The sequence below is a fragment of the Xyrauchen texanus genome, chromosome 25 (genome assembly GCF_025860055.1).
Source record: "Xyrauchen texanus isolate HMW12.3.18 chromosome 25, RBS_HiC_50CHRs, whole genome shotgun sequence".
Lineage (NCBI taxonomy): Eukaryota > Metazoa > Chordata > Actinopteri > Cypriniformes > Catostomidae > Xyrauchen > Xyrauchen texanus.
The window spans coordinates 19,041,743-19,064,342 of record NC_068300.1 but is presented as its reverse complement, the minus strand read 5'-3'; the positions used below and the strand labels follow the sequence as shown (position 1 = coordinate 19,064,342).

The window sequence follows — 22,600 nt, the reverse complement described above, 5'->3', positions numbered from 1 at the left end:
ATAAGGAAGTGCAGGGGAGATCAGATGCCGCAAGCTGTCAGAGGCAGAGTGTTAGTGGACAGAGCCGAGCTCACCATCTGTCTGAAGACTTTGGAATCTTTCGTTCTGGAGAAAGATCTGTCAGGAACCCAGCGAGCTATCAGCGCCTCTGAAGAGTTGGCTCTGGCACGCTGCATCTTAGCCATCATGGCTTTTTCTTCTTTCTGCAGGGTGAATTTGGCACACAAACACAGGAAATTAGACCATACTCCAGCAAACTCAGATAGATACAGTACTGTAAATACTTTTTTGATCCACAAAAAGGAACAGAATTGCAGTCCATCACCACCAAAACCTTATAAAATCAAGATGCCCACAGCACAGTTTCCCAAGCCTCCCAAGCCATTTAGCATATGTGTGTACTGCAATAAGTAACATCCATTTATCTACATGTAACTTACCCTTTTCTGAGAACAACCAAGCACAAAAAAAGTCTCAATGTTGTTGTCTTTCAGGTATGTGTTTCTGTCTCCTCCAAAGCCTGGTTCCACCTCATAGTCTCCATTTAAATACTGCAGTGTGGCTTTGGTGATGTGGATCCGCCTGTTAACATTCATAGTGTGACAGTTTTAGTACAGTTATATATAAAGAGTGCCCACATCTTTTAAGCAATTCAGAATGACTGGGTAAGTGTTTCAAAGTTATTTTCCCAATGACCTTTCTGTGATCTTTGAATTTTAATTGACATTTCTAGGCCTGGAAATTCTCTGATTATCAGCATTTATATGACCAGTGTTCCCACACTTTTTGACTTTTTAATGTCCATTCTAGTTGTTTGTGATTACTGGATAAGCATTTTTTAAATGCTTAAAAATCATTCAAATTCAGACTGATTCACTAATGAATCATTTAGACCAATTTGTGAATCAGTTTGAAAATAACCTATGCCTAAGAATGATTTGCAAACAAATCGGAGATTACTATAGTTTGCAAGCAAGTTTATTATACACAAGAGCAATATTTAGCTGATGAAATATATTAGAGCAGAGCATTACAACACAAATGTATATTCATTATAGCAATTTCCATAACTTTTCCAGGTCTGGAAAAAACAATTAAAAACTTATTTGATATTTTCATGTTTTTCCAAGACCTGTATGCCCATTGGAAACTTGTGTATAGTAATTGCTTTATTAACTTTCAACACACAAACATTATGTACTTACCCAAATTTTTCTGTCAAATTTAAATAGATCAACACATCACGTTATCACAAATGTGTTTGCTGCAGATGTTTGGTGTTCACTCTTACCCTGCTTTGCCTCCAGCCTCCATCTGATTGGCCAGTGTGACATCATTGGACCAGACATCAAACTGCCATTTGCGCAGCCCGAGCACCCCGCAGTGCACACGGCCACTGTGTATGCCCACACGCATGTTCACATTGACTCCTGTGACCTCACGCACCAATCTACAAGCAGCCACATGTAACGACAGGCATAAAACATTCAATGAAAAATGTGATAATAGTCAAATTATAAGGAAAGGGAGAATGATAAATGTAAAGCATACGAGATGGCCTCGATCATGTCCACCCCCATCTCCACACAGCAGTGAGCATGATCTGTCCTCACTTCTGGAAGTCCAGACACACAGTAATAACAGTCCCCCAGAATCTTGATCCGTAAACAGTGGTTTTCCTAAGATATATATATATATATATATATATATATATAAATAACTGTTTTTACAGGATGATTTTAAGTTATGTATTACATAATTTTCTTTAAATTAAAGTAACAAAATTTAATGCAGAAAAAGTTAATTAATAGTCAGGAATATGCCACCCTGCAACAAATATTAATGGTCCTAAAAATAGACTTAGATTAAAAATAGATTATGTGAAACAAGATTTTTATTTATTCATTTTGAGTAAAATATGACCTGTACATTTATTTGTGCAATTCACCCTAACAGTAGTCAATAATAATAGTCATCATAAGACAACAACTGAGTTAATGTTTGCTTTCGTACCCAGGCCAATTTATCAAAGCGAGCAAAAAGCTCATTAAGTGTCATCACCAGCTCCTGGGCTGTGCACTGCGATGCCAAACTGGTGAAGCCCTCTATGTCTGCAAACAGGATACTGTTGAGAGGACAGATAGAAGACAAAAAGAGACAGACAGTAAGACAGAGAAAATGAGATCAATAATCACTGAGGCCTCTTGTCTGGGTCAATGCAGTTGGTTTCATGGGCAAATGGAGAAAAACATTGTTCACTTTCTGAATGGAGGGTGGCCACACTCAGTACTTCAATCTATCATTCAATTACAAAAACTAGGACCTGGCTGGTGTCCTTAAAGTCCTCATAGCCACAAGGAGGATGGATGGTCATCAACTACAATTTAAGGCATGACAGAATGGACACAGTGAGGACACATTACTATCTGACAACAGATGGCACTGTTTCCTTCATAAACGCCTGCTGATGGCAAATTCAAAACATTTGGAAAGCCAGATCTCTACCTCGTCAGTTACATTTAGCATTTTTACACATCCAAATTTACTTAGCAAATGTGGCACAGCTGCTTCAAACTGTCTTTGTTTATGTTAAAATAACGTACACTCTCCATGAATTGGCCTAAAACAGTAAAAGTAAGTTTTTATTTTATTTTTCAAGGGTCAGTGGAAGGAGGTGCTTAACCGGCAGAAAATGTTGATTGTCTTCATCAAAATGAAATGTGTAAAATGTATCAAATGTAAATGTTTTGATAAAATAAAAGAGAAATATATATATATATATATATATTTTTGTTTTTTCAATTAATGTTAAAATTAGCAGTACCACCAAAAGGTTTGCAAACAAAATTGAAATATTTCGGCATTAAAACAAGTTAAGATCAATCGACAGCATTTGTGGCATAATGTTGATTATCACAAAAATTACTTTCGACCTACTTTTATAAAAGCAAAATCTGGGTTCCAATAAGGCACTTACAATGGAAGTGAATGGGGCCAATCTGTAAACATTAAAATATTTACCGTTTCAAATGTATAGCCACAAAACTTAAACATATGCATTAACATGATTTTAAGTCGCTTCCTAACATTTTCTGCATAATGATATAAAACTTTACAACTTCATTGCTTGACAACACCTTAAACCATAAAACCCTTAAAAAAAAGTAAAAACTGTGATTTATGCAAATTTACAACTGACACACATATTTAACAGAAGATTTAATGTAAGTGCTTTAATAAAATTATAATTTTCACATATCTGCCTTTAAACCCTCCAAAAATTGGCCCCATTCACTTCCATTGTAAGTGCCTCACTGTAACTGTCACGATGTGGGAAATCAGGAGAAGGCAGACAGAAGGTAGGATCCAAACGCGGCTTTATTGAAAACCATAAATTAACAAAACACAGGAACAAAGGAAAGGTCCACAATGGGAAAACAGAGACAAAACCTTGGCAGGACACGGGGACATCAACAAGGGGAACAGGAACCACGAACGGGAGAGTAGTCACAGGGAACTCGGGCTGGAAACAGGGAGCTAACAGATACATCCATTCACAAACAACGACCGACAGAGACTGAACAAACAGACAGGGTTAAATACATGAACAAGGGAAAAAGGGGCCAATGAACAAACAGAACTCAAACAAGGTAACAAGGTGATGAACAGAATCCAATGGCAAATTAACGAGGGCAGGTGAAAACAATGAATGGAGAACACGAACGCTAACAAGAAAACTATGGAAGTACAAGGGTGACAAAAGTGCAAAACTAAGGAATTACAAAAGTGACAAAAATGACAAACAAAGGGCAACAGTGAAACAAGACAAGGTAATAGAAGAAACTACAAAGGACTACAAACACCAAAACAGGAAACAGGAACTAAACTAAGCTTCAACATAAAAGCACAAAACAAAAGACAACAGTGAACATGACAGTAACTTTGACATTTGCAGCTGCTTTTGTTTTTAAAGAAGGGGAGAATCGAACGTTACATTATGCCACAAATGCTGTTAACTGAGCTTAACTTGTATTGAACTCAACATATTCCTTTAAGCTGTCACTCAGTAGATGTTTTCTAGTTTAGGGCCAAATGTTGGTTTGTAGTCATTGATAAATTTCCCATAAATTAAAGGTAATTTAATCATTCTGGTAACTCTGGTAACAGGACTGGAATGGTTGAGCCTGATGAATGCAGTCAAAAATGTGTATAAATATAGTAAATTAAATGCAATAATATACATGTATTCCCACCATACTGTAGAAAGGGTCCAAATTATGTTTCTTCTTGAGTGTCACAATTTTCAGGAAAGCTAAATTTTTTGCAATAGGTGTGGAAAACCATGCAGTAACAAGGTTTTGTGCAAAATGTGGGACACAGAAAAATATCTTGTTTTGGTCATTAAAATAAGTTAATTCGTAATAGTTAATTAAATTAATATTAGACGTAATGACGTTGTATGATTTTAATGGTTGGATACAATCGAGAAGGTCAAAACCTTTTAAACTAGCTATTTTTTATCATAGGTTAATTTTGTTTTAGATCATGGTTTATCGAACATATCTCACAGGATATCAGCCTTCTAAAGACCTCAAATGCTTTAAAAAACTATTGGAACACAAAATTGTAACATATTTATGGAATGTGCAATCTGCTGGTTCTTGAACGAGCAGCACTTGAGACCTGAAACTACGTTAACAAAATGGTTTCTGTTATTTCCCACAGCTCTGTTATTTGGGTGTGTAACTTTTAGTATATCATAACCAGTGGTCGTACACCAACTTGACCTTCACTCCGATAAGAAAAGAAACAAAAAAAATTGAGGAAATTCACATTTCAAGGACTATGAATAAACTAATCTATGTTAAACATTCAACAGATTCATCCTTGGAAAAAAATGACCTTAAGCAGCATCAGTGTCTAATATGTTTTATACACAGAGACTGAGAGTTATAATGGTGTTGTTTCTCAAATCAGGAGGTGTGATGTCAATACTGGCAATCATACCAGTACGACACCATGTGCTGTTCTTGGCATTTGTGTACCTGACGTTGTCATGTTTCTGGATGTAGATCTTGTGGAACATCGTATCCTCTTTCTTGACATTGATGTCTGCCTTCATCTCCATGGCAACATGCCTTGGCAACACTGAGAGCAGCAGGCGCTCCTGGATTGGGTTTATGACATGACAACAGTGAGGTGTAGTTAAAAAAGTTACGAGCTTTTTGTTTTAACATTAAGAATATAGAAAAAAACAATTATATAGACTTTATGGACTGCACAAGTGAATACTATCCACCATTATTTACTATGGAATGTATCTGCGTATATTTTAGGTGCTGTAACTCACTGTTCCCCATTAAAAAATATATTCACACACACACACACGCACGCACGCACACAACATTATTAATGTGAAAAATTACAATTAAAATTTGAAAAACATAAACTACTTCAAAGAGTTCTCATCAAAATAACCTCCATGTGCAGCAATGACAGCTTTGCAGATCCTTGACATTCTAGCTGTCAGTTTGTCCAGATACTCAGGTGACATTTCACCCCACACTTCCTGTAGCACTTGCCATAGATGTGGCTGTCTTGTCGGGCACTTCTCACATTATCTGATCCCACAAAAGCTCAATGGGATTAAGATCCATAACACTCTTTTCTAATGATCTGTTGTCCAATGTCTGTGTTCAATTTCAAGCAATACATGCCAGTCGATTGCATACTGTGGCAACTCAAAAACAAACACCAAAACAATGTTAAGCTTCATTTAATGAAACAAACAGCTTTCAGCTGCATTTAATATAATGGCAAGTGATTTTCTAGTACCACATTATCAATTTAACATGATTACTCAAGGATAAGGTGTTGGAGTAATGACTGCTAGAAATGGAGCCTGTCTAGATTTGATCAAAAATGACTTTTGCAAATAGTGATGGTGCTGTTTTTTACATCAGTAATGTCCTGACTATACTATGTGATCAGTTGAATGCCACTTTGGTGAATTAAAAAACAATTTCCTTCCGAAACAGCAAAATATGAATAAACATATTTTTAACATAATAAAAATATGTTTATTCCAAACGTTTGCCGCCAGTGAATTTTTCTGTTGTTGCATTCTGTAGTTCACATGTGGAAGGGGGTCAAGAAACTAAAATATAACAGTTTTGAATTTAAACATTTTTTTGGTCACTTTATACTTCCCATTTTTGAAATTAGTTGGTATTTCATAGTTTTGATGAATACAGTATTATAAAAAGGTGGATGGCAGTAATTATAAAAGGTGGATAACAATAATAATAATGCATAAGTCGGTGTGTTTAAATTTTTAACTGGTAATGGATGCAAAGTTGTACCAAAATTTGTCTCAAACAGCATGAATAACAATAACAGAAACTCCTTTTTAGTAAACAAGTGGTTACTGATCTCAAGAAGAACTGGTTTAAATCAAGCCATAATGGTGTGAAACCACAATATGCAACATAATGCATAACAATGACACATGACCTGAGTTTATGAGGTGCTTCGTGCACATTTATAAAAGGTAAGCAAACGGTAGGTGTGATTGTGTGCTCAAGTGTTGGCCAACCTGCTGCTGGTTCTCTCTCTGAAGGTGAATTCTGGCCTGGATGTATCCTCTAGTCTCTCTGAAGGCCTGTCTCTGAGATACTTCAGCTGGGTAGTGTGTGCAGATGCCAATGATGTTGGTGCACAGGAATATCAGCGCATTGGCACATAACTGCACAGAGAGAGAGAGAAGAGGGATGAAATTCATTAAGTTCAAGAGAGATGTTTAAACATTCTGACTGCTTGCTATCTGCAAGACCCCTATTTACACCTGGTTCTAACATCTGTTTGGGGTGATCTGACCCCAAGTAAATACAGGTGTAAACGGGATCCGAACCATTTTGTGATCCTATCCACATTTGGAAGTAATCACAAATGCTTGTGACCACATCATATTTGTAGTGTCGCCCATTCACCTGTCAATCAACCACAGCACTAAAACAAGGGTTATAAACTTTGCTGGTTACTTGTGGCTTTAACCCTCCAATTGCGATCAAACTCTGCAAACACCTTTTGCATTTGCGCATCACTTTTGACCCGGTGGAGATTTAAACTTGTAAAACATTCATAATCCATTTGCTTTTATCAAAACCATATTGGAGCTCATTGTTAACTTTTTAGCTGTTCATACATGTAAAAAGATCTATATTTCTGGCATTTTAACTTAAAAATATAAATGTGATGTATGATGTCAGTTTTTTTTAAATATTCTTTAACATTTCAAAATATACATTAACTACAGCTAAACCCTGTGTGATGAGAAGATATTTTTTATAATTAATATTTATATGAAATTTTATTTGAATATGACTTTGCATTAAATTGACATAAATATTTAAAGTTTTAAAGAATTTCTTGTAATTCTCCTATTAACTTCCATATAACGTAATTACTCATTACTTCTAAAAAAAACAACTCGGTAGTCAAAATCTACACAATCAAATAAATTTTGTTCCAACTAAACAACATCAAAACAACTACACAACATCTGTACTAGTATACAATGTTTTTAAACAAAATGGTATTCTGTTTATTGCATGAACTGCTGAATGTTAATGTGTCATCACATCATATCATTTATTGATTTGATGAATAGTTTGTTCATTTTTAAAAAGCTAAAATGTGACCAAAATGATGAAAAGCTAATTAAATATAATTAGTCAAATGTATATTTTCTTAATGTAGCTAGTTAGAAGGTCCCCTGTATAATTAACAGCATAAGCTGGGAGAGAATCTCTTTCATATGTAGGCAAATGGGTCATTATTGAAATATACCCATATGAAGCGATATTGAATCGATTTGAAATTGGAATCGAATCAAATCAGAAAATCTGTATCAACACCCAGCCCTACTAGGACATGGTGTTAGACTTAAGGCCACATAAGCACTTATGATTTTGTTTGAAAACACATAGATTTAGCTAGAATGCTGTGTGTTTTTCTAAAACACTCGCTATTACGGCATACTTTGGAAAAAGATTTAGGCAACAGAAAACTGAGTTTATAGACTTTACGGAAGAGTGTTGAGGTGGCCTCACAATAATCACACAGATTTACATAATTTTTTAAATCATCAGATTCTTTTCTGCTTTTGCTGTCAAACGGTAAATTGGCATGTGCACAAAACATGCGCATGTTGGATAAGCCGTTAATGGTAAAGGTATTTATATAGAGCGCAAAATCAGGGTAAAAACCAAAAATCTACATGTGCCAAATTGGATTTTACTTTTACTTCATTTAGGACCTTACCCTAAAAAAGAAAAACTGTTCAAGGCATTTACATGACTAAACATGTTGACAGCTTTTTAGGCATAATCGATGTAAGACTGCATGTAAACGTGTTCACTGACATAGTGAGTGATGTATTTCTTCTGAAAATTAGGATAAATCTGATCACATTGTGGTCATAGGCAACACATTTAACACCAGGGCCGAAGGGGGTTATTAATACCATGTGTAAACAGGACCTAACAGAGTGATTCAAAAAGATTGCGCTCAAAACTCACTCCCCACACGTCTGATTTTAAATGTAATATAAACAGTCAGCCAGCCAATAGGGATAATCAATCTTTTCCAGTCCGCAAAATAAAAGTCTACAGGGAGACTGAGAAAGATAGATAGTCCTTCTCATGCAACCTTTTCTGGCTACATATCATGACATATATATTTTTTTACTTATTGCAAACATATGCCCCTTATATACAGCCCTAAATGTTAGCCACTCATTCTCACCCTCAGTCCCACCTGAGAAAACTCATGATCTCCGAGAAGAGCAGCTACCATTTCCTCAGAACATCATATCATCAATAACGAAAACAGAACTCAAAGAGCAGAACAACTTAATGTAACAGCTATAAACTCTGCAAAGGTAGGGTGGGGCTCTCAGACTGTCTCACTTTATGACTTACTGCCTGTATGACATCATTTGGCTGAAATCAATCATCCAAGACTTTAGAGTGAGGAAATGGGAACTCCAATGGAGTATGGTGAGAGTTTGGATCAAAAAGCATGAATCAAGCTGCTTCCAAAAACTGAACATAGATTCTAGGATAGTCAAAGGAAGTGTATACTACATGGAAAAAGCAAACCATTAGCATACAATGTACTTATTATGTACACATTTGTTGTTGCATTGTACTTACATTTAATGTACCTGCATTTAATTACATCTGTAATTACACTGTTAACCTTACCCCTTATCCCAATCCTAAACCAACCCTTACCCTAAACCCTACCACTAAGCCTACCCCTAAACCCGTACCTCAACTTCAGTAGCTGCAAATCTGAAACTTGAGAATTTTACAGAACAACATGTAGTTACAGAGCAAATACATTTGTATTGAACTGTATTTATTACAATGTTAGTACATAGCAGTTAAAGACACATAATATAATGTGGGACCAAAAATAATATAATGAAAGATTTTCTCTTTTAAATGCAAAACTGCTTATTCATGCCTTCTACCAGCAGGGATGGCAGACACCAGCTCACTGCCGATGCCAACCAGCCAAACCTTGACCCGCTGCGGAAGTCCATATCTCTTATGATTTTGACTACTAAATATAAAATATTTTCTTTTTATCCAGAAATAACAGCCACCTCATACTCCAACTGCAATCAGTTTACCGTTGCTTACCATGCCACATAAAGAAATATTGATTCTCATGAGCCAATCACAGGCTTCTCTTAAGCTGGTTATTATATCCATTCTTTATCTGCTCTACCATTTATTATTCAGCATTTTAATGTTCTCCTCTTAGCAGTTCATACAAACTATGCACACAGTTTAAACACAATAAAAAAGGAGGAGAAAGCACAGTTGCAGTATAAGGTCATTATATCAAGAAAAAGCATAAAACACCTGAAGGTCTATTCCTTTCAAGGTGTAAAAAGTTAGTCCTACAGAGAAAAATGAAAAGCATCCAGTTTCAGGTCTTCTTTATCTCAGCATCAGTAATAGTACCTGAGGTTCAAATGGTATGCAGTCAAACCAGTGTGCTTAAGAGAACATAACATGATGGTTTTGCAGTTGTACTGTCTTGTGCAAGCCTCCAGAGTAAATTAAATATGATATATGTGATGACACAGGCTGTCAGACAGATATAAATACCAAAACAAAAGTATATTATACAGACGCACAATCTTAATGAAAAGTTCTGGGTAAAAGGAAAAGTTTAACCAAAAATCGGAGAAAGTGTAAACGATTGCAGAATTTTCATTTTTGGGTGAACGATTCCTTTTGGGTTATAATATTGACAAAAAAAAAAAAAAAACAAGCCAGAAAGTCAGAAACCACCAGCCTGCCAGACATTTTTGTGGTCCAAAGGTGAAATGCACACATTTTCATTTCACAGCAACAAATGTTTTGTTTTTTGTTGTCGAAGAGGAACAGTCTTAATTTACTGTATCTGCTTGACTAGAAATGACAAAGCATGGCTTCAGAATAACAGCTCCACTCCCACTTTCAAGTTTCCCCTAGAGTGTGTACAAATATCTTCAGATTTCAGAGTCCAGGAAGAAGAGCCAAGATCATCAGGCATCCATTTGCTCAGATGACGTTATTGCTTTGAATGATTTTTGCTATAAGGTGGTTGATGTGGTAAACTTGCAGAACTTTTCCAGAACCAAAAAAGTAGTTATATTCCAGGGACCCTCACTAAAGCCAATAAACAAAAAACCTGATGAAACAAGGGGAAATTGTCTGGATGTGGCCAAAAGATGTGTAAACCACAGAATGATGATTCTTGATTTGTGGCTAAAAAAAACAAAACAAAATGCTGCAACATGCTGTAAAAAGTAAAACCCAGTGACGGATCTGTCAGGAGTCCAGTAAGATACTGTAGTCGAGTGTAGGCAAAACAGTAGAAGTTGACAGGATAGATACTTTACCAAAAATGCAAATTCTGTCATTATTTACTCACCCTAATATTGCTTCAAACCTGTCCTGTATGACTTTCTTACCTTTCTGGAACACAAAAGGTAACTTTTTAAAAAGACATCACAGGGTTTATTTACCATACTGTAAGTGAATAGTGACTTATCTGTCAAGGAAAAGAAGAAAAAGGAAACCTCATAAAGCCTAGGGCTGGGTATCGATACAGACTTCCTGATTTGATTTGATTCTGATTCACATGCTCTAATTTCAATTCCAATTTCAATTCACATGGGTATATTTCAGTTATAATGTCCCTTTTACTTACATATTAAATAAATCCTCTCCCAGCTAATGCTGCAAATTATACATGGGACCTTCTAATTAGGTACATTAGGAAAATATAAATTTACTAATTATATTTGATTAGTTTTTCATCATTTGCGTCACATTTTGACTTTTTTTTAAATGAATAAATCCATGTTTTCAATCAATAAATAAGATATTATATTACTATATTATTTTTGTTACATGTTTATAGTTTAATTTCATAGTGTGTACTATTTACAAGTATTTACACTGACGTGTTGACCACGTGCTAAAACCGGTACTGTCTCTTTAACAAAAAAGGCATTTCTGTAAAGAGTGTCTGTAAATGAGTGCATGTTAACGAGACAGACTCATATGGCTTTATCGTATCTGTGCCATGCATGAGAAATATTAAATTTTTATTTGTTGTTGTTTTTTTTTTTATCAATAAATGACTGCAGAGAACAGAAAGGGTATTAAAAGAGGCATTATTCAATGACAAATGGGTCTCGTCTTTGGACACACATTATACAGAACAACTTTACTCTCAACACGCAGTAAAAGAATCTCGCTACAGAATACTCCACAAATATCCTACGCAGTCACTGGTGAGTGAAATGTAAACATTTACCAGCCTGTTGCCAATTATATACATTTTAGTCGCATAGTGCGAATTTTGGTTGGTAGCAAGTGATCTCCTCTCATTGTTGAAGAGGGTTGCACATAGTGTAAAAAATCTTGGGATTTAAAAATCAATATCGAGATCATTCAAATAAAGATTGCGATGCATTGGAAAATTTATATTTTTACCAACCCCTAATAAAATCACTGCAAAAGTAATAGATACTATACTATAAAAGTAAGTGATATTATCCCTTTGTGCAAATTAAATTTATGTAATTATTCAGATTTATTCATTATAATCAACTGCTCAAATCAAATATGGCAGCTAACACATATGTCAATTACACATACCTCACAGGTTCTCAATGCATCTTGTGACCAAACGCCATGACTTCATGGTGTTTTAGTTAAATTTACTGTGAGAAAAACATTATGCATGGAAAACTGGGTGTTTGATTCATTCATTGATAATTGTTCATCTGGTTCACGATAAGATGCATTATGATCTGCTGCAATTTACAAGCAAACACTTCTCACCAGAATGTAAATTTTAGCAGCAAGAAACGAATCCTCAGAAAAATAAAAAAGAATGACTTATTTTCAAGCATAGGCATACTTGAAACAACGTTACGTAATCAGAATACAAAAATGTGTTAACTGTAATCCAATAGTTATATATTTAAAAAAAATCTATGCAATAAGATTAAAAGATTTTTTGGGTTAAAATTGGAATTTCTAGTTTTTAAATTTGATAAAAAGATCTCCTGAAATAAAGATATATAGACTGCTGCTTGATTTAGTGTGGCACATATGATCACATGCACACTTGACATCTTTTCTAGATCTCTCTCGTGACTCAGTTGCATGAGCGAATATCACCTGTTTCACATCAAGACTCTACTCACAAGGCAAACAAGGTCAAGGGCTGTTTCATTGTGTTGGTCATGGAAGAAAATTAATTATTTTAGTAGAACTGTTACCATTATTGTCCTTTTAAAGAAGAAAAGGGAAAAACAATACAGTTCCATGCAATTTATGCTGTAAATTTTCAAGGACCAAACAAATAATACCCACACTGAATTATGTTATTGATTACATTTTTACTAAATAATAAGCATTTGTAATGGATTCCATTTTAAAAATAACCCTCCACCCCTGCTTATTTTTACCAGTAATGCATCTCATTTGTGATCAGATTTAAAAAAAAACATGGCCAGTTTTGCAGCCCTAATACAACGATAGCATCCAGTAGAAGGAACGCCAACTAGCGACCAACAGTACAGCAACCTGCAATCGTAATCTGTAAAATTGCTGTCAGCATGAACACACCTGTATTCATTTAACCTAAATGTAGAGCAGACCCCCTCGGTTCATCTGTATCACATTGACTGAGAGTGTATTATATCAGTGAAACTTGAAAAAGTTGTTGATGTTTGTGATGACTGGTCTAACAGTGGAAATGTCACATGCTTTTACCTCAGAACATGCCAATAAATAAATGAAATAATTGCAATTAATCACATATCAATATTTGCTGTGAAAGGCCCCAAAATAAGTATAATTCAATACTAGAGCTGGCGAATTAACACGCTAAAGGTGCTTTTAGTGATTTTAGTTTTTTTCGTATTCAGAAAATGTTTTTTTCTACCTGAAAGACATCACTGAAATAAGTGTCCTGTACTAGATCAACTGACAGCCCTATTAAAAAATAATCATATTAATACGTACTCATCTGAGCCAAAACATTATGACCACTCACAGGTGAAGCAAATAACACTGATTATCTGCTAACAAAGCCACATGTCAAGGTCTGGGTAGATTAAATGGTAAGCGAACAATCAGTTCTCGTAGTCAGCGTGTTGAATGCAGAAGATATGTGCAGGAGTAAAGACCTGAACGACTTCGACAAGAACCAAATTGTTATGGCCAGACAACTGGGTCAGAGCATCTCTGAAACTGCAAGGCTTGTGAGATGCTCCTGGTCAGCAGTCGTGAATACTTACTGACAGTAGTCCGAGGAGGGATAAAGGCTCATGAATGTACAAGGGCAATGAAGGCTATCCCGTCTGGTCCGAACTACTGCTGCACAAGTCACAGAAAATGTTAATTATGTTATGGAGGAATGTGTCACAATACACAGTGTGGGGCTGCGTAGCTACAGACTGGTCAGAGTGCCCATGATGACCCCTGTCCACCGTTGAAAGCGGCTACAATGGGCACACAAGCATCGGAAATGGACCTTGGAGTAGTGAAATAAGGACACCTGGTCCGATGAGTCCCAATTTCTTTTACATCACGTGGACAGCAGTGTACGAGTGTGCCATTTACCTGGGGAAGTGATGGCACCAGGATGCACTGTGGGAAGACAACAAGCTGGAGGAGGGAGTGTGATGCCCTGGGCAATGTTCTGCTGGGAAATCCTGGGCCTGGACATTCATGTGTATGTGTCACCTACAGTACCTAAACATGGTCGCAGACCAGGCACACCCCATCATGGCAATGGTATTCACTGACGGCAGTGGCCTCTTTCTGCAGGATAATGTGCCTTCCCACACTGCACACATTTTTTGGGAATGGTTTGAGGAACATGATGAAGAGTTCAAGGTGTTGCCCTGGCCACCAAATTCCCCAGATCGCAATCTGACTGAGCATTTGTGGGATGAGCTGGACCAACAAGTCTGATCCACAGTAAACTGTGCACAGAGATCGTGGGGAACAGATTGAGCCTCATCACATGCAAAGCCTCCAAGGTAACGCCCAGCAAGCCACGTGATAAGATGACTGTCGCAGAAGCGGAGGCAACTGAGATATGTCCTCTGCTATCCAGATTGAGGTGAGAAACTGCGCCAGCACAAGGACCCTATTGAGCATTAGGAATTGGGCATGCCAAAATGAGGACAAAAAAAAGGTTAAAAGCCGTTTGAAACTTTGAAAACTGGGCCTCGAGACTACTGCATTCAGAGTTTTCCTCCATCCAGCTATCTTTGAACCCAACCCTTTATCGGGCGAGGAACTATATTTGGGGTAACTTAATCGGACATTCAAACTGACGCCCCATTGGCTGTTTGTGTTGTCGTATGATCACATGGATATCTCTTAGCCAATCAGCGAAGATCAGGCTACGTCACTGATAGTCACACCATGTCATCTGACCAATCAGAAGTTCCCCGGAGTATTTCAAACTTCAGTGTCGTTCTGGATTTTGGAAAGTGAGGTTATGCGCTACTACCTACTCCCACATCAACGCTAATAACTTCGAAACAAAAAATGGTAAGTTGATGAAACTCACACATTCTATGGTTGAATAGTTGTGCAACATGTTGAGATAGGTGTTGTTTGCATAGATTTCTAGAAAGTAGTGACATTTGTGGCAAGAAAAATGGTGAGACCATATTTGATCATACGCCCCGTTCACATAAGATTAGCGCAAGTGACAGCAAGTCCATATTTAGACATATGCCCCATGCGTATAGAAAGCCATACTAGGGAATTTTTTTCTAAATATTGAAATATGTGAAATATGAAATATGAGATATTGAAATATGTGTGGTTTTGGTCAGTTTTATGACCTTATAACAGTTTTTAATTCTTAAATGGCATATATATATATATATATATATATATATATATATATATATATATATATATATGTGTGTGTGTTTTTTGTTACTGTGTTCTTGTTACTGCTATAATAAGTGGTACCACCAGTACGTATAATGCTATTTTGCACTTCTTATTATATATTTACAATTTGTATGTCAGTTTTATGACCTTGAAACAGTTTTTATTATAGTTAAATGCCATGTATTGGTGTTTATTTTTACTGTGAGACTTACTACTGCTAAAATAAGTGGTACCACCAGTACGTATAATGCTATTTTTCTTCTTATTTGTATTTCAGTAGATCTGAACTTCACTGTTACTTCACAAATAACTCAAAATGGGCTTGATATTGACTCAAAATTGTACTCTTTTTTTCTTTGCAGCTGTCTACTCGGCTCTTTTATGGCAAGAAGGAGACTGTTGTGCCAGCCCACCCCAGCATCAATGATGATGATGTCTCTGAGGAGGAAGATGATGAAGTGGCAGACCCTGACTTCCTCCCACCTACCCACAACCTGGACACTCCAGGCCCGAGTGATATGTGCCCCTCTGCCAAGAGGAAGTGTGTGCAGCCTGCAGTGGAGGTGCTTGAAGATGTTGAGGATGACTATGACGATGATGATGAAGAGCCAGCACCACAAGCAAAGAGGCCAACTAAGAGGGGGAAGCCAGGGACAACAGAATAGGCAAGCCTCCACTCAAGATCATCAAGGAGATGGAGAATAAGTCTGTCCCTTGTGGTTAGTATGACTACGTCACCAGTGATGATGGGATTCTGGCCCTCAGGTGGAAGGACCACAGGATCGTCACTCTGCTGACAACAGACATAGGGGCGGAGCCCATGTCCTCAGTCTACCGGTACTGCAGTGACACTAAGAGGAAGGAACAAGTGAGCTGCCCTGCTGTCATCAAGAGCTACAATGCCAACATCGGGGGCATTGACAAGAGTGACATGCTGGTCCACCTCTACCGCTCCCCCATGAAATCAAAGAGGTGGTACATGCGCATGTTTGCTTACTCTGCTGATGTCAGCCTCACGAATGCCTGGGTTTTCTACAGGCAGGACTACAAGTCTCTTGGCCTTCTGGATGGCCTGTCTTTAAAAACAATTTTGATCCAGGTGTTCAGGGAAGCCAGCAGCCAGAGGCCAGTCACATCTAATCCCCGAAGGAGTTCAGCATCTCCAAGCAGCCTCAGCACCTCTACTGACATCCCCACACCTGTCTGGGGACACTGCAGCCACACCCCAGATAGTTATGTGTGGTTTGACATGTCCCTGTTCCATGCCCCTGTTTACACTAACCGCCAGACCTGCAAGTACTGCAGCAGGGAGGGGAACATCTTGAGATCAAACGTGGTCTGCAAGGTCCACCTGTGCTTCAATGCTTCATCAAGTACCAAGAAGCAGTGGCCAAATTCACTAGACTTGACAAAAAAAAAAATCCTAATAATAATTTTAAATGTTCCTAAATAATAATAAAAAAAAGTCCTAAATAAATATTTGTATGTTTGTAACAAGTTTATATGTGTTTTCATTATATTTTTTTATATACACTTTTTGGGGAAAGAATTACCCTAGACTGGTGAGGAACCATATATGGTAACTTCATTGCCCTAAAGTCTTACAATATCCTAGAATAACACTCTATGGTTGAAATTTAGAATTTCTAAGTATTTCAATGAGTGTCCTATAAAAGAACACATCCTGCTGATGCTACTGCTTTTGTGCTGCTTGCTCTCTGTAAGTGAGGTTTGTTGCCTGTACAGCTGAGCAGGGGCTGTGCTGACTGCACCCTTCTGACAGAACTTAATTGCAACATGATTAACTGCATTAATATTTGTAACACGTTATTTATTAGATAATTAATCACACTGAGTAAGCACATTAAATCGACAACCTTAGTGTTTACAAATGTCAGAGCATAAAGGCACTGTTTTTATTTTTTTGTTTTTTTATTACACTGCTTGAAAAGCATTATTGTATTGGTAGCACTCATTCGATTTAAACACCTGATTATATAGCAGTTAGTTCCGGTCCTTTAATCTGACTGGACAAGCAGTGTTCCAAGAGTGCTAATATTTATTAAAACAGCACTGGAATACTTCACTGTTTCTGTACTGTACTTTCAAGTAAAAAATTCTCTGCTTGTGAGAAACAGTATTCTGTATATGGTACAAACCATTTCTGCATTTTTCCCACAATTTATCACTTGTAATGTTGCTGACATACATTGCATGGAGCAGGGCTAGTGTGAGAAGAGTGAAGAGAGTAGGATCATGATATTTTTTCAGAGAAAGACTTCGTGCCTTCCAAATTTACAGGGCTCTTCCTTAAAAAGATTGTAAATATTGGCTTAACTGAAGCTTTATTTGGTTGTAGTAAAATGTAGCTATGCCATAAAAGTAACTAATGTGAGGGAGAGACAAGAAAGGCTGAGAAAGAGAGAAAAAAAATATAGTCGCACGTGTTATCAAAACCAGGTCTCAACATTTTTCAGCTCCTCTGAATTATGTTGATATATCACTATAATAGCCTCTCAAATGAATATCAAGTAGTCTCTAGAGGTGAAATAAAAACTTCACTGATGCCTTGTGGTGTTTGTTTTGACATGTGAGACTACACTCTGCATGGAGCAGAATACTTCAGATGTGGATTCAAACATCAACAACAAAATGGTTTGTATACAGTACATGTTGTCATATCATTATAAAGTAATACATTTTTTGACTAGATGCTGCATTTGTAGAGAACAGCAGTATGTTTGCCGAAAAGGCTGATAGGAAGCTCACCACAAGCGGTAAGAACAATGTGACAAAAACACACGCAAGTCCTACCCAAATGTTTATATGTCACGATTTTAACCATCTATTACCATCTATATGCACTGGTCACGTTTATGCATTCATTAGCCAGCTAAGTTGCACATTTAAAGCTAATGACGTGAGAAAGCAAATTAATATCATCATGTATCCATGGTCTTGTCCACACTAATACGTTCTCATTTGAAAACGCATCTTTTTATCTCCGTTTTGGCCTTCAGTCCACACGGAGATGGCATTTTTCTATGCGAAAACAGAGCTTTTTGAAAACGCACTCCAAAGTGGATAAATTTGAAAACAAATTTTTCACGTTGTAGTGATGTATTTGTTGTCATGTGATGCAGTCATGTGATCCATCCAACCAAAACAATTAAGATGGCGGCATGTGTTATAGCGGCGCTGTTGTACTTGATACTCACTTTGATAGCGTTGTTAAAAAATAAATGTTACTTTGTACAACCATCACATTGTTGCTTCAAAGGCGAAGGGAAGTTTACTTGTTTCAGACCATACATGCAATGTGGATTTTCCAAATGCGCAGTAACATGATTTAAGTGTTTTCAAACATTACAGTGTGGACGAGCAACATTTGGAAAATGCTTGAAACCGAATCGGTTACCTTACGTAACCTCGGTTCTCTCTAGAAGAGGGAACGAGTATTGCGTAAGCTAGCTTACGCTATGGGAAAGATTCATCTTTTCTGAGATATTGAAGCCAAAAAATGATCCTTAATTTTGTATCCATTGTCAACGCAGTGCAGCAACTGCATACCTTGAGCGGGCTAGCTAGCGAGCTCATAGGTTGCTCTGCGGCAACTGCTGCAGCCTATAGACGAACTTGAGTGAACTTGCGTCCAATGACAGGCGCCCGCGCCGTCACTGTATCAAAGCCCGCCAAAATGGGCGTGGCTAGAGTGCATATAAGCGTAAGTTCATAGGCTGGAACCCTGGTTTTCATTGAATGAAGCGAAAATCGCTCGTGGCGCGAGCACGGCCGGCTACGCAATACTCGTTCCCTCTTCTAGAGAGAACCGAGGTTTCGTAAGGTAACCGATTCATTCTCTTACGAGAGGTTCTCTCGTATTGCGTAAGCTAGCTTACGCTACGGGAACCCATTGTCAACGCCGTGCGCGCCAAGCATCCACTGCATGAGCCCCGGGGGTGGGGGGACCCGGGGGAGCCCTTGTGAGTGGGGGAATAATATTTGGCTGGCAAGAATGCGGGCCAGTGTGTGTGTAATACATAAGTACATAGTGGGAAGGAAAAGACAGAGCGGCGGTGCCGGTCTGTGTGGAATGTGTCCCATCAGTGCAGCTCACCAGGGGAGCTGTAGCATATTAAACCGCTAGTAGTTTTGCCTACAGGGCGGGCACTTCCAGATTGTAAAATCTGACAAAGGTGGAGGGGGAAGCCCAGCCCGCTGCCACACATATGTCATGATTGGAAATCCCGCTGGACCATGCCCACGAGGATGCCATGCCTCTAGTGGAGTGAGCCCTAATGCCTAACGGGCATGGTAGGTCTTTTGACGCGTACGCAGCAGCAACAGCGTCCACTATCCACCTAGACAGTGTCTGTTTCGAGGCGGCGAAACCCTTGGTGCGCCCTCCGAACGAAACGAAAAGCTGCTCAGAGCGTCTGAAAGAGGCGGAGCGCGCAGTATACAATCTCAGTGCTCTGACTGGGCAAAGGAGATTGGCGTCGCGTTCGCTATCGGATGCTGGCAGCGCCGATAGGGAAATGATTTGTGCTCTGAAAGGAGTACCGATCACCTTGGGGACATAGCCGTGTCTAGGCTTTAAAATGACCTTGGAGTCACTTGGTCCAAACTCAAGACACGCAGCGCTGACAGACAGCACGTGAAGGTCTCCCACACGTTTAACTGATGACAGGGCAGTCAGAAAAACGGTTTTGAGTGATTTCAAATCCACGGATTGAAGCGGTTCGAAAGGGGGGGCTTTCATAGCTTCGAGAACTACGGAAAGATCCCAGAAAGGAACCGATGGGGGGCGCGGGGGGTTCATCCTTCTAGCTCCCCTGAGGAAGCGGATGACCAGCTCGTTTTTTCCCAGTGACTGGCCGTGCAGGGGTTCAGCGAATGCCGCGACGGCCGCCACGTACACTTTGAGCGTGGATGGGGATCTGCCCTTATCCAGCAGCTCTTGTAAAAACACGAGCAGCGACGACACCCCACATGTCCGTGGGTCCAGGTCTCTGTCGGCGCACCATTTTGAAAACACAGACCATTTGGACGCATAGAGTCTTCTCGTGGAAGGGGCTCTAGCGTGTATGATAGTGTTCATTACTCCTGCTGGCAAAGCGACGGGTAGTCCTTGATCACCCACGCGTGCAGCGCCCAGCGCTCTGGGTGGGGATGCCAGATCGTGCCGCGAGCTTGAGAGAGGAGATCTGCTCTCACTGGAATGGGCCACGGGGCTGTCAGTGACAGCTGCGTAAGCTCCGGGAACCATGTCTGATTCTCCCAGCGCGGGGCTATGAGGAGCATATATGCTCCATAACTTCTGGACTGTTTGAGCGTGCAGGGACCATTCCCCTGGGGAAATATTGTCTCTGGACAGTCTATCTGGGCCGTCGTTCAGGTGGCCTGGCACGTGCGTCGCCCTCAGCGAGCGCAGGTGGCACTGGAACCAACTCAGTATGCGTTTTGTCAGATGGAAGAGGTTCCTGGGTCTGACACCGCCCTGACGGTTTAGATAGGATACCACTGATCTGTTGTCCGAACGGACCAGGACGTGGTGACCCTGAATGACCGGGAGGAAGCGCACGAGCGCGTACTCGACCGCTATCATTTCCAGACAATTTATGTGAAGGAGCTTTTCCTGAACTGACCATAGGCCAAAAACCGGAGAGCCCTCGCAGACCGCGCCCCAACCCGTGTTGGACGCGTCTGTCGAGATGACTTTTCGGCGAGATACAGCACCCATCGTCACTCCCCGCTGATACCATTCGGCCACTGCCCAGGGCTGCAGAGCTGAGATACAGGTCTGAGTCACTCTGATCGGCTGGCGGCCCGTGGCCCAAGCCCGGCGAGACGCGAATTAAACGGTGTTTAGCCAATGCTGAAGCGGGCGCATGCACAGTAAACCCAGCTGAAGTACTGCTGCGGCTGAGGCCATGTAACCTAGCATTCTCTGAAATTTTTTCAGAGGCGTGAGGCTGTTCATCTGAAAGGACGCGGCTAGTCGCTGAACACGGCGCGCGCGCTGTGTAGATAAGCGAGCCGTCATCGCCATGGAGTCTAGTTCTATTCCAAGGAAGGAAATTGCCTGACTGTGCTGTAGTGAGCTCTTGGTCCAATTGACTGCAAGACCCAAACTATTCAGATGACTGAGGAGAACTGTCCTGTGAGACAGAAGCTCCGTATGTGACTGTGCCAAAATCAGCCAATCGTCCAAATAGTTCCGAATTCGCAAGCCTTGACTCCGCAGGGGTGCGAGCGCCGCATCCATGCACTTCGTGAAAGTACGGGGTGCTAAAGACAGGCCGAACGGAAGGACGGTGTATTGATAAATCTGGCCGTCGAAGGCGAATCTCAAGAATGGCCTGTGACGGGGATTTATCTGAATCTGAAAGTAGGCATCTTTCAGATCGAGAGAAATAAACCAGTCCCCCTGGCGCACATGCGCGAGGAGTTTCCTGATTGTAAGCATTTTGAATGGTCTTTTTGCGAGCACCTTGTTCAAAACCCTGAGATCTAATATTGGTCTGAGGCCGCCGTCTTTCTTGGGGACAAGAAAATAACGGCTGTAAAACCCCGACTCGCTCAGAGAAGGTGGCACTCTCTATATGGCCCTTTTGCACAGAAGCTTTGCTATTTCTGAACGAAGCATGCAGGCTGCTTCCGTGTTCACAGTAGTTTCGAGCCGCGCTCTGAAGCAGGGAGGGCGGCGATCGAACTGTAGCAAATAGCCCTGTTTTATTGTGCTTAACACCCATTTGGATATCCCTGGGATAGCTTTCCACGCTTTGAAGCGTAACGCTAGAGGGTGAATGGCCAAGTCGCCCTGATTGCCGCACACAGCGAGCTGAACAGAATGTGTGAGCGCGCTTACTGTGCTTATGCATGACTGCTCGCAGACAGCACGGACAGGCTGTTCTGTGAGTGACTTCCCGATTGAGGTGAATGGGGAAAGAGTCACATCTGTGAAGTGATGCGCGAGCATAGTCACGGGCATGGGACTTACATACAGAGAGGTGTTTGCTGGCCGTGTGACAGAGCGGGCAGAGAAGGGGTGCGCGCACGGATTCGTGGGCGCGTTTATTGATTCTAACACTCGA

General features: G+C 39.6%; 2 protein-coding genes across 3 annotated transcripts in view; one reads left to right on the top strand and one right to left on the bottom strand.

The window, feature by feature from the left end:
• Window positions 1-22,600, top strand: part of zgc:158263 (ceramide kinase family protein) — an 867,176-nt gene that overhangs the window by 71,696 nt on the left and 772,880 nt on the right. The gene's annotated exons all lie outside the window — the stretch shown is intronic.
• LOC127618393 (adenylate cyclase type 6-like) overlaps window positions 1-22,600 on the bottom strand; it is an 83,615-nt gene that overhangs the window by 16,481 nt on the left and 44,534 nt on the right. For both annotated transcript variants that reach the window (XM_052090817.1, XM_052090818.1), the window contains 7 exons: window positions 6,596-6,745; window positions 5,046-5,167; window positions 2,014-2,125; window positions 1,552-1,679; window positions 1,292-1,450; window positions 441-582; window positions 75-203 (listed from right to left, as the gene is read on the bottom strand). In XM_052090817.1, coding sequence (XP_051946777.1) covers window positions 75-203; window positions 441-582; window positions 1,292-1,450; window positions 1,552-1,679; window positions 2,014-2,125; window positions 5,046-5,167; window positions 6,596-6,745 — 942 coding nt within the window. The remainder of the gene's footprint in view (window positions 1-74; window positions 204-440; window positions 583-1,291; window positions 1,451-1,551; window positions 1,680-2,013; window positions 2,126-5,045; window positions 5,168-6,595; window positions 6,746-22,600) is intronic.